The sequence below is a fragment of the Syngnathoides biaculeatus genome, chromosome 14 (genome assembly GCF_019802595.1).
Source record: "Syngnathoides biaculeatus isolate LvHL_M chromosome 14, ASM1980259v1, whole genome shotgun sequence".
Classification (NCBI taxonomy): domain Eukaryota; kingdom Metazoa; phylum Chordata; class Actinopteri; order Syngnathiformes; family Syngnathidae; genus Syngnathoides; species Syngnathoides biaculeatus.
Window position 1 is genome coordinate 18,113,644 of NC_084653.1, and position 13,825 is coordinate 18,127,468.

Here is a 13,825-nt window from a genome sequence, read left to right on the forward strand (position 1 = left end):
CTGAGACAAATCTCAAACATGTTTTTCCAAATCCTGAATTTGGGTCATCACACATGAATAACTCTAAATTGCACGTTTAAGATTGTCAACAATAATCCACAGACAAAAAAAAATGCATGCCAAATGTTAATGTGATAGTGTTCAGTACACAAATCAATAAATAAGATGTTCAGGTCGCAATAGTACAGTACTTTATCTTAACTACCATATTTTTACGGTACAACAACATTGCTGGATGTGTGTTACCAGGCAGTTAACACACTTCCCAACCCTTATTGCGCCTAAGAAAAAAAAAAAAAAAATATATATATATATATATATATATATATATATATATATATATATATCACTAAATACAATGTCACACTCAAAGTATACAGAATATTGCATGGTAACCAGACAGAATATTTAAAAAGTGAATCTGGAATTAACACACTATGTACAGTACTGCCAACAATTCATTTAAGGTGGAAGTGGGACTGCATCAGGGTTCCGCACTGAGCCCCTTCCTGTTTGTGGTAGTAATGGATAGGCTGACAGACGAAGTTAGAAGGGACATGTTCAGAGGCGAGAGAGTGAGTATGTTGGTAGAAGGGTGCTGAGGATGGAGCTGCCAGGCAAAAGAGCGAGAGGAAGACCAAATAAAAGGTTGATGGATGTTGTGAGGGAGGACATGAGGACAGTGGGTGCCAGAGAGGAGGATGCATGAGATAGACTTAGATGGAAAAAGATGACATGCTGTGGAAACCCCTAACGGGACAAGCCGAAAGAAAAAGAAGTACAGTACTGCCAACAATTAAAAAAAATAAAAGAAAGCTCAAGGTGTGTAAGTACTCACAGTTGTTTGTATCCCTGGCAACAGCAATAATTCCCATGGGCTGATGGGGGATGTCTGCTCGAAGCACCTTGACATCCCCGCCCGTATATTTGTTGGACCGCAGGACCGACCTGCGAGCCCAGTCCGACCAGTAGATGAAATCTGCATAGACGGCCAGTCCGTAAAAGTTTCCTTGACCTGACTTCACAATGACCTGGAGGTTGACGACAATAATGTTATTTAAAACTAACATTTCATAAAAGAAAGAAAAATAGACAACATGATTATTGTGCAAGCATGCTTGCATCAGAGGCCCCACAACACGAAAATGAATACGCACATTCTGTGACCAATATTTGTTCGTTTATTAACAAACAATGCATAGACATCTGTTCATGATCTGGCCGGAGGCCGGAGTGCATGCCAAGGAATTTATGTGGACGATAATCTTTCCTTGCATTAATCAACGCGTCACCCCACACAATTGCTGAACCCAGATGTTGCAGGGGGGTAAATTGCACTGTCATTGGCAGGGATGAAGGAATCCATCAGCTTCCTCCTTGTGGGATTCTTCACGCTTGTGTAGGAGGATCACAGCCTCCAGCAGCTCTGTAGTCTCTGCCATTAGTGCAACAGGCTTGTAAGCAGCATCACATTAGCCCTGTGCCATACTGGGATGATTAGGACAGGTGTTGATTAAAGAAGCCCAGCACGCAGATGCACCAACTGGCCATGCGATGAGCGCGAGACAGTGATGGAGAGAGGGAGCGAGATGGAACGATTGCAAGCCAGATGGGGTAACATACCGCGAGGAAATTATTTGGGATTTGGGAAGCATTTCAACCACCAGCATATGCCTTCCGTGGTTTACGCAAATGGGTTGGTAGTTAACATACTGGTACTTTGCCTTTTTTATTAAATGAAACATTCAGTATTTGTTATTCATATTTGCCTCCACCAAAGCCAAGCACGGCGGTCCCTTGAGATGCAGTACGAGTGACTTGCTAAGGTCTTCGAGCTGTTGTCTGATTTTTTTGGGGGGGCTTTGACTTGAGAGCAAAAAAAATGAGATACGAGTGCTGCACGATGGAAGAGAACCCAGCTCAGTTTAATTCACAATAAGCAGCAGTTTGACAGATAATGAATAATTCTTCAAGAAAATGAGGCTGCAAACTGTTTAATGCCACTCCCTGCTGCAGTTGACCATTGAAGTGAATATAAAACAAACAGAATTACCCATTGTGTATTTTAACAACAACATTATGTACCTTCTTTAAGTCCATTCAGCCTAATGCTAACAAAAAATGCAACACTATAAATGTGGCAAAAACTATCATTTGCATCACAGTGTTATGACCCTACTGCATATGATGGGAGAAACAAGTGGAAAGATGGCGTATTTTCTTTGACCTTTGCAAAGACCAAATATTATTACTGGAATTAATTGAGGTGCTGAGACTGTCTTCAGGTGGAGCAGCACAATGTCTATTGAACTGAAGCAAAACATAAGGTTTCGTTGTTTTGTTTATTCATCATTACTGTATATATGTACAAAGTGCACTATTATAGAGTTATTTTTCTGACTAAAAACACATTACAAACATTTATGTTGTATTTTTTGTGGGGTGGTGGGGGTTGGCTGAAAGAGAGCTAGGACAGTTCCATTCATGCCAATGGGAAAATATGATTTGAGATGTGAGTATTGTGAGTTGCAAGAGCAAAGACTTATCTCAAGGCACTATTGTATTTTGAGATCCTAAATTGGAAATGCAAAAGAATGTATATCAAACTACTAAAATGTCCTCCCTTGATGAAAATGGGTCTAAATTCAGCGGAAATAGAACAGTGAACAAATAAAAACAAAAAGGACTAACTCGGAATTTTTACTTGTGGCCTTTCACATTACAATGTAGCAGGAGAGCAGTCGTGAAAAAAGTAGTTAGCGTTCTAAAGACTGCTCGGTTATACACCATAATGTGAAAGAATAAATCTTTTATACGGGAGTAGCAACAAACCATAACCTTTAAAATGCCACCTCTGTAGATACAATGTGGGGAGCGTGTTAAGGGTTCTACTGGTGTAGTTTGGTTTGGTTGAAGTTGAGCATCAGCCACATTGGCTTTCATTTACACATTTTAATTGGAGTGCACCCCAGGCAATCTCCTAGCAAAGCCTTCATTCGGGGAATTAGACTGCAGGAGGGGCAGGTAGAGCCTGGAAGGTGAAGACTTTTCAGATGACCCGGCTCAGTCAACATATGGATTGCTAATTGAGATGGGCCAAAGAGCTAGGCTACATGTTTAATCCCCCCAAAAGGGACATTGTGTATTCAGATCCCTTACAATTCATATTTAGACGATAAATCCATCCTAAATGCCGTATACAGTTTTGCCTTGGGATACCAATTTAATTTGTTCAGTGAACATGCTCGCAGCTCAAAACACACATCTCAAATAATCTTCCCCCAGTGTAATAAATGGGAATGGCATTAATCTGTTCCAAACTTCAATCCAATTAATTCATGTGTCATGCAGACACAAATGAACAAAATGGTTTAATAACTACTAAGATTCAGTATCTTGCTGTTACAATATACTTTTTGAGCATTAGAATCAGAATCATCTTTGTTTGCCAAATATATCAAAATCACAAGGAATTTGTCTCTGGTAGTTGGACCTGCTCTACAGTGGTTCGACAACAGATGACTGCAAAGGCCAGCGTGGTATAACTTACAATGTTAGATAAAATAAAAGAAATTAAAAATGAGTATCTGCCACATGATGCACTGTACTTGCAAGGCAGCCAGATTCTGCATTTTCTCACAAATTCATCTTGCCAAGATTGAAGCAGAAATGATTGCGAATACTGGTCATGTGGTAGCTGTGTCGAGAGGTAAATAAAAACAGCAAGCGTATAAACAACAGCAGCCTGTAAAGAAATTAGCATGAAGGTTACCACAGAAGCAGATTCATAAGACCAAAGAATAAAACAAAGAGCTCAGGCTTTGTCTTGGACTGGCTTCGTCAACCACGGTATACGCTGCTGCAAGTCATTCAAATATAATGAAATATTAAACAAATTCCTTCTTGAATCCTTCCTCAAACCTCCAGTCTAGTGAGGTTTAGTGTGGTCCTTGTGCTTAAGGGTCAAATATTATAAAGCTCCTCAGAATCAGTCAATCATTAAGAAAATAATAATCAAACATTGAGGTCTTATTATAAGGGCCCAAATATTTAAACAAACCAAAATTATCATTTTTGTATCATTTATTTCCATTGTATGTACGTGGGTTTGGGATGTGGCATACACGTGTATTAAATTAAAGTTCGATCAATTTCAGTGACATAACACATTTTATTTTGCCTTAAAGGAAGATGAAACAAAGGCTAGTTGCAGAATAAACACCTGTTTCATATTCATCATCACATTTCAGTATTTGTGTAGTTTAACACGAACCACTGTCATGGTGAAATATCATTTGATATAAAAACCGTCCAGCAATTATAAATATATTTGTTCAGAGCCCCACAATCAGCTTTCAAACTCAATCCTGTTGCTAAGTGAAGTTCCACTGATTATTCTTTAAACATTAACAATAACAGCCAGCAATCTCTAGCTTGCCTTTGTCCAACCTGTCAGCAAGCTCACTATTTTGCTGTTTACATCGACAAAGTCTGTTTGCATGTACGTCTACCGAGAGTTAATCTATTAAAAATGTGTGGGAGATGGCTCAATATGGATTTTTAATTTCTATTAAAAACATCAACAAACCAACATTAACATCGACAACAAAATAGACAACAACAACTAACTCACTAAAATTCAGACATACAAAGTTCCAAAATATAATTTCAGAACAAAAGCATAAAACCAATCAGGTTTTTTCAAACAGAAGAAAAACCTCCAATATTACAATACTTTGGTTCGCTATAGTTCCACAGATTTTATTATTCCCAAACACGTGCAATAAAGCGTGACCATTTTTTGTGGACAAGACTTTGTTAGGTTAATGTCATATCCAAGACACCAAGACAGAATGTAACATTTAAATTCATACTTACATATCTGCCAGAGCCATCGAAATCACATCTCTCAATCTTGCCCAGACTTCTGTCGGAAAAGTACAGCTTCTCTGCTTTGTGATCAATCGTCAGTCCATTGGGTGTGAGGATATCAGTGCTGATGATAATCCTCATGCTCTTGCCTGATAAAGTGGCCCTCATGATGCTGGGTCTCTGCTCATTCCAGTTGGTCCAAAACATCAAGCTACAAATGAATGAGCGGAAGTTAAACCAAGCATTTAATACGCGTGGGCAGCTGTTGTTCTCAGCAAATTAGCAATGAGTGATACCATTCAGAATAAGCGTTACAGTATTTCACCTCACTCCTTCTTCAAAGTCAAAAGCACTGCCCAAACACAAACTGCAGAATTAATCTAGCCTGAACATTATCTCATGCGGAAGGATGGATTAGCTTCATTTTTCTGAATAAAAAAACACTTCCCGTGGGGATTCTGCCATCTTGAGAAACCAACCTCCCAAAAATCGAATAAAATTTAAATACATCGTCAATAAGATATAAACCTCTCCCAGCCTGTAACTCCGTGGCATGTCATCTGCCACACACCCCACCCCCTTTCACCCTCAAGGAGCTCATCACAGATAAAAGTGTAACCCCTTTCCAACAAGATAATAAGGATAAGCATCATTGGTTTTGAGATAGTGCTAAAAATACAAAGAAATAACACCTGCATCGTGGAACAAAAAAAAACAACAAAGATTCATATCTTAGTTTTATTTGCTTGGTAAGAGGACCAGTGTGTTTTTCCAAGGGACATTTAAGAAGATAATAGCATTGGCTTCCATGCAGTGGAGGTACATTGTCAGTTGGTGGCAGTAATGTGCCAGGTGGTTTGCCAATGTCAGATGCATTTCGTGCTCACGTTTTCTGGATTTGCAAGTTATGTGGAGAGCAAATATTAATGCTGTGCCTTATTGTAAAATACCGTTGAGAGCATTTTTTGCTGGGGCTGACACAACTTTCAATTCCATTGATTTCAATTTGAGGTCCGAGTGTTTTGAAATACAAACGCGGCCATCGAATTAGACTCATATCTCAAAGCATGAAGGAATTGTAGTTTGAGTTTCAAATATTTTTATGGAACACCAGTCCTGGAACATTTTTGACATACTTGGAATCCTCTTATCAGTGAGTGGAGCAGATGAAAAAAATAGTAAAATTTGGTTTGGATAAAAGAAACACTACTGACTTTTGACACTCATCCAGGGCCAGGGCATGTGGGTGGTCTTCCTCCGAAAGAGTGACTACACCCTCCCGGCTAAGAACACCAACTCCTCTCTGTTCAATGGTTTGTCTGGTGATTGTGGAGGTCGTGGAGCTGGTCCAATACAGCATGTCCCAAGCTCGGTGGTATGCCAGGCCCTCTACCGAACCCACGCCTGTGAACAATAAAAATGAGGAAATAATTAAATAAATATGACTGACTACCACCTATCAACACAAAGGAAATGGGACTGCATTGTATCATGTTTAGTTTCAGGATGCAGCAACACTTTTGAAACAAATGATTCTGTTGATATTTAGATATGTTGCTCCTTAAGGGTGATGTTAAGTGTATTTAGATCTGTTATAAATGCATTATATGCTTGAAGATAAATGCTGAAAACATGCAAAGACTGAGAATTATGTAGAACTCAATTATATTGTCAAACACGTTTTCAGCATTTCAGTTTTCCCGACTTTTGGGCGTGGTTAAAACAGGCCACACCCGAAAAACGTATCTTCCCTTTCGGATAATCTGCTGCCATGCCCGCTTGAGAGCGCCTCGTTGTCGGCCGTGAGTGTGACAGCAAGGAAAAGGGAATTATTGCTTTCCAAAAAGTCCTCGCCAGCCAGCATAGAGTATGGGCAGGGACTTCGTGCTGGGGTTTCTGCTTTCAAGCGCTTCAGCATGGAAAAGCTCTGTGCCAACCCAGTGGGATGTATTTCAGCCACCAGAGGCTTTAACGGGGATATATTTCCTGTCTAAAAAATGTACGTAGTCAGGTTTAGGGATGAGAAAGATTGCCACTGATCAGCTTTCTTTCCCTTTCTTTTATATTAAATTGCTTTTAGCCCTATATGGCCTCCGTTGTATTCTGTGGTGTTTTGTTATATATGAAAAAAAGGATGATGAGCAAGTCTGCTTCTGAGTTCTACACATTCTACTTGTACTTGAGCGAGTTTTCTCAATGTACTCCAGCTTCCTGGCACATTAAAAAAAAAAATACACAGGTGAAGTGAAGACTCAGTAGATGGATCCGTGAGAATGATTGACAGCTCCCTTTTGACCAATCACGAGAGTCATTTTCTGAAGTCCGCCCATGCTGCCCACAGCCGCGATCCTTTACCCACAAACAAAGAATGCTCGTGTTTACTTTAAGCCTCTGAAATGTGAGTGTATAGCCCTGCTTATATCTGATTCGGAAATACGGTGCTTCGATGTGGTTGGGGAACGTGTAATGGAGATGAGCGCTATCCAGAGAGATTACCGGGAGGATATCCGATGCGTTTTCCCAAACCAAAGCGTAATTTAAATAAATGCAAACGGTGGATTAAGGCTTGTGGCCGACCTCACGACCAGCTGAACGTATCGAAGATAAATCAGCACAAAGCCGTCTGTTCCAAGGTAAGATACTCCATTAGTCGGTGCGACACCTACAGAGGAAGGAGGAAGCTCTACCTCCGCCATTTTGATCGGTAGCTTGGGGTACATAATAACAGTATCTAGGTAGGTGGATCTATCCATTAGCCGTAATTGTAAACAATACGGGAGTGTGAAATGTTGTCTGTACATGAATGTGCTTTGTGCTGACATGGATGTCCTGTCCTAGGTGTGCCCCACTTGCTGCTACCCCCCCGCCCCTACTCAGTTGGACAAGCATTATAGAAATTGATACATACAAATAATAAATATTGAAGTGCATCTCTTCACTGGAAAAGAAGCTGTTGATATTCACGCATTAGACAGAACGTGTCTGAAAAATCTCCTACCCACAGGAGCTCCATAATGGTGGTTAAGTGGACGGCGGAGACATTTAACTTCCGTCCTTCAATTCATCACCGTTCAATTAAGTAGTCAGTGTATTCAAAAGGTACTTTTTACAAAGACAGATGGGTGAAAATAGCACCCTTGTGCATCGGGTAATTGCAAGTATGGTCTGTCTCAATTTTAGGCCACAAGACTCGAATTCAAAATATTGACTTTGTTTGCAACAGATGGCTGACTCCATTTGAGTTTGGATGACTTTTCCTTGATGACGCGTGCAAAGTAACAACATGTCTCAGCATGCTGGATGGACAACTGATTTGGCAATGTGATGGACTCTAACAATCCAACATATTTTCAACCATATTGTGCAAAAAATATGTTGGAAGAGGAAATAAGTTCCAGTGGACCATACTGTTTTCCGACTATCCTTGAATCACAAACATTTGAATTGGTAAACTGAGAATAACATCTACTGAGTAAATATAGCAAGCATAATGCTTGGTGAATGTTGGGATTATATGGAGTTCTTAGTCTTAAATCACTGTCTCCACATTTCAAGTTACACTTGGGATCAGATTGTATTTTTCATTACATGTAGTCTAAATATAAATGAAATGACGAATTTGAAAGAAACTATAGTTGCAGTAGATGGCATAGCAAAAGCAAAGAACCGAACTGTTCATTTCCACAGACACACGTTGAGTGTCAAATTTTTATAACTTAGATTCATGCATCAAACAGTTGGGAATCAATAAGTACAAAAAGAAAATTAGGAAGAAAAAAAAGCCACATCCAGGGATTTTGTAGATACATCATCACAGACAACGAAACTAGGTAATCTGGGGTCACCATGGGAATTACGACGACTCAGCCCCCCACATTTAGTGTTCCTGTGTACAAAAAGTCTGAACATTCCATAAGCCTCCTATTCCCCATGGTTTCCTGCAGAGGTGTTGTCGTTTATGTGGGACAAAGCACTAAGGAACTGTTTCAGGTGAAAAGACAAAAAAATGGGGGAAAACACAAAAGCAACATCACCACTAACAACTGTAACCTTGTAAAAGTCAAAATTACAACTACAGCTTTCTTTCTAAAACATTTAAACATGATGGACGCTGCCCTAATTAGACATATTTTTTTTTTATTTCGCAAATAATGTTGAAACATAGCCTTTGTTGATGTATCCACGACAGACACATTATCATTATTATTTTACTATGCAGAAGGACTTATACTTACAAACTTAGTGCAATAATTGTTCTTACAAGAATCAATAAAGCCTCTGAAACTTTTGCTGTCAAATTTAGTTTTTTGAACAATATTAATGCACGTATCCACGGTGAGCCAGGAAGCGTGTTGACTGTACTTATTTCATCCAGTGGAACGTGGTTGATGTTATAAAAACAGAATTCCTTTCATTATGAGGAACCCGAGAAAGGCCAAGGGATTAGCTAGCTACTTCAATGTGTGTCTTTTGTCTACAACAGTAACATTGCAGATGATAAACAAAAATAAAAGATCTAAATTTAGGTCCTTGAATTCACATAAGATCTAATGACTGCGTTACATCAGAAAAAAAAGTCTTATTGCTAAACAACATTGCAGTTACTCGAAAGTTTGCATGTACATTTTCAACAAGGAACCCACAAACCCAAAACCTCTCAAGCATGTACCGAGTCAGCGGATTGCTAATTAATAGTTTGCTATAAAAGCCATCTGGCCAAGTTTGCCACAAATTGTTGCTGGGTTGAGGGATTAATTATTGGGGGACATGGAGATTAATTTGGGAAATATGGATGATTAACATCTCCACCTTCCATTAATGGTGGGAGGTAAACAGAAGTTCCGAAGACAAATGCTGGCTTTCCGTTATATTTACGAAATATAAAAGTCAGTGATGAGTCTAACAGTATGCCCAGAGGGAGGAAGAAAAACTAAATGGGGCCAGTAAAAGTTGTTGGCTCTTTAATGATAAACCTTTATCATAATTTCTCCTGACTGGTACTCTCTCAGGACAAATTAATGCATTCCAATAATAATAAGAAGAAAACATTTACAAGAGATTCTGTAATTTTCTCTCCCTAACAGAAATCAATTGTTTTGATGTTCGGTCAATCATTGTCAACGCGGTAGCGTACGCATAGATGGCATCAAAACAAATGATTTGTAATCATTGATGACGATGTGGCAAACACTTTTAACATGTAACACGTAGACGGAGTGTTGCAGACGTCTGCAATTGTTTTGCTTCCTCGGAAAGATCATTTCAGCTATCTGCAACTACATTCTTCCGATTTACACTTGACATTTCTGATATCTGAATGTTCCCGTAGCAGATATCTGAAAATGAATTGTAGATTTCTATAATGAGGGCGGTGCGGTGGCGCAGCTGGAAAGCGTCGGCCTCACAGTTCTGAGATTCCGAGTGCAATCCCTGACCTGCCGGTGTAGAGTTTGCATGTTCATCCCATACCTGTGTGGGTTTTCTCCGGGCACTCTGGTTTCCTTCCACATCCCGAAAACATGCAACATTAATTGGACACTCTAAATTGCCCCTAGGTGTGATTGTGAGTGCGACTGTTGTCTATCTCAACGTGGCTGCGATTGGCTGGCAACGAGTTCAGGGTGTGTCCTGCCAGATGACAGCTGGGATAGGCTCCAGCACTCCCCGCGACCCTTGTGAGGATAAGTTGGGGTTTTGTGAAGAAGGGGGACGCTCTGCCAACTTTCTGTTCCGTGAGTGTACAGTAAGTGAGCGTGTGCATGTCTGAATGGGTTGTAGGTGGAGATTTGGACAATGCTAAGCTTTGTTCCCAGGGGAAACATCGTAGAATTGCAGAGGATGCAGACTGAGCGAAAGAGATTTTTGCAGTTCTTTTGATTCCAGACATGTTCTCGTCACCAATGAACTCTCTCACAAAATCCCTCAGTATCGCAATACACCTATAGAGTTTTATAGCAGAACATTATATCATTATCTATTGAATAGTCAAATGGCTTTACCAGTTTTATATTTTAAAAAAGAATATCACAACTATGTACAGTAGGTTGGCATGGATTTGTATTCATTTACATCACATTGCAATGACGACAAATGATTGCACCACTGCTGATCTCTCATAGGTCAAGCACATTTGATGTGTTGACATACACTACTTGCAAAATGTTAGGGAGATTTGGATTTTGGATGACTACATCGAAAGCATATTGACATTGTCTTCGCACTATCAAAATGGCTATTTTTCAAAAATGCCATCTTGCTTGAGTTACCATGCTGACTACGCAGTGTAATATGTGACAATGAATCGGTACGCCCCGACCTTTGTGGGTGTTGCACGCCTGTCTGCACCAAAGCATTACAGCGATATGTGAACAAAACCGATATACATGAACATATCTAACCTATTTACACTTATAATAGGCTTATAAATATTCTAGGCTATTAATCTTGAAGCGACATAATGCTGCAAGGCTCCCGTAGACAAAGAAAAAAAAAGAGGCCGTTTTACAACACTTCTCACACTTTGTGTCCATTAGGTTAATACCTTCAAGATATTTTCAACACTGACACTTGATCCATGATGTGGAGAATGACTGTTGATAACTTGTTAAAAGAATATGAATTTGACCATATCTCAACATATAAGATTGCCACTTTACTGTCTTTGTACACAATACATCTCTGTTGGTGGTACACTCACTCTCTTGATATCGATGCAGAAAACGTGGGTTCAAGTCATACTTAGTGTCAGTTACAATGTGAGTGTGAATGGTCGTCGAGTTCTACGTATATGTGCCCTGTGGTAGACTGGTGACCAATCCACGGTGTAGTATGCTTTTCATCAGCTGGGATAGGCTCCAGCTCCTTGCAACTCTCAACCAAAAAAACAGTATAGAAAAAGGAAGGATAGAGCAGTCAATTTGGATCCAAATGGATACCTCTACAAACAGTGAACTGAAAAGATCGGAAGCTTCAAGATATTTGTAATCATCAGTGCTTTGATTTGAGTATGCTTCAAATTAGAACAGCAATACACTATTAAAGACTGCTAAAATCGTGTTCTATAATGTTTTTCATGATCGGACAAAAACATGACCACAAAATATGAATGACACTTACTTTCTGCAATAATAGCGCTTCCTGTCCAGTTGTCATTGATCATTTGGATGTTTCCAAAGTGAACATCGCTGAAAAAGATGCGGTTGGTGCCAACTGTATTCTGACTGTAGTCAAAGGCCAAGGCTACGACATTCTTGAAAAGAGCAGGGTTTTCAAAAGGCTGGACCGGTGAGTTGAGGTCATTCTCATCCGAGAGGTGGATGCTTTTTAGACTCGTCCTCTCCGAGTACAGCAGATAACCTTCATACCGTTCGCAGGAAAAGCCATTCTCTGATAAACGTCCGTGGGCACAGGAGCACGTTCGACGTCCGCTGCCAACGTGAAAGCAAAGCTGTCGACAACCAGCGTTGTTCCTGGCACACGGGTTCGAACCTACAAGCAGGAAGAAAATTAAAATTAGCATTCTTACTACGGGGCATTTTCAAACGACCTCCGAAAAACAATTATATGAGGCAGTCAATTTGTGAATCGATACATGAGTGGAGTAGACTCCTCAACCTTTCTCTCTGCCTCGAGTGAAGACTGTCACACCCTTCAAATTGACCCCAAGGCCACTCCTCATTGTGACAGCCTCACTGCTGTCTGTCTTCAAGCCTCGTCGGATTGAACCATTCGAAAAGGCCCTGCAGCACAGTCAGGGGGTGAAAAAGTGATTTTACTTTCCATGAAGGAGATATATTTTTGAAAGCTACTTTCTGGCTTTTTATTGATTCACCCCCCCCCCCCCATTTCAGGATCATGATGAAATTATATAGAAAAAAAGATCATAGCACCAAAGTAAAAGGTGGTAAAGCCACCATACCAGTTGAACATCTATTAGGAATAGTTGAGGAGAACACAATAAAGCCCACATTTTTCACAAGAGCCACTCAGCTGTCGCTGCAGACAGACTAACCTTATGGAGCAGCTGAATTTGAGACAATACTGGCATGTAAACTCAAAAATCAATTTTGCCAAGCCACAAAATGATGGCCTTCAGGAGACCCAAATAATGACATATCAGTGTCCTTTGAGGATGAGGCTACAGAAGGGGTATTGATGTCATGAGAGCGAGAAGAGACTGGAAGCCTGTAAACAATGGCTGTTGCCGAAGAGATAAGCAAGGAAGCTTCCGTCGCGGCAGGTGTATAATAACTGGACATTTCTTCAGAGAGCAAATAAAACCACCTCAGAATTCTCTCGTTGGTTCTAATGGATGTGGGCAACTGACCCATGATGATTTTTTTTTTTGTTATTTTCCAAACTGTTCCTATTTGCTCATCTCCAAAACTGGCAGCATGTCAGCTGAGTTCCAGCCTGTGAATGAAACCTCAGTAACGTCATCCACAATGCTAAACAAAATGAATTTGGAAGTGAAGAAAAAAATGTAATCTAAGGCCTGTCTGTCATACACTGAGCAACATGCCCGAACCAACGAGGGTTTGGCAACTACTTATCATGAATGGCTGACAGGTCGCCATTAGTTTTACTGCAATTCAAAATTATATTGTCAGTGATCCGTGATCCTTGTTATATTTTCTAGAAGCCTGTTGCAATTGTTATAACACCCTGGCCCTGATGCTAGTTGTTAGGTCGTCTATGGCATTTTGGTCAATAGACTTTGTCAAGGCAAAACTATGAGGTTGTTTTGAATACATCATTCTCTTTGTTTTATCATTACCTTAATTTATCATATAGAATGCACACCCATGTATAATACCTACAAAGTTGACTTCAAAATTGTGGAAAACCCTTCTACTTATTTACATAGCATTTTTACACTGCATGATTTTGCTTCTACCCATTTGACAAAAACAAAGTTTTATCTGTATTTTATTGTTTTTTTTTCCAAACAATT

General features: G+C 39.9%; 1 protein-coding gene across 1 annotated transcript in view; it reads right to left on the reverse strand.

Moving 5' to 3' along the window:
* lrp1bb (low density lipoprotein receptor-related protein 1Bb) overlaps nucleotides 1–13,825 on the reverse strand; it is a 217,218-nt gene that overhangs the window by 80,046 nt on the left and 123,347 nt on the right. The window contains 5 exon segments of the mRNA XM_061842266.1: nucleotides 839–1,031; nucleotides 4,879–5,083; nucleotides 6,087–6,276; nucleotides 11,989–12,360; nucleotides 12,487–12,611. Of these exon segments, the coding sequence (XP_061698250.1) occupies nucleotides 839–1,031; nucleotides 4,879–5,083; nucleotides 6,087–6,276; nucleotides 11,989–12,360; nucleotides 12,487–12,611 (1,085 nt within the window).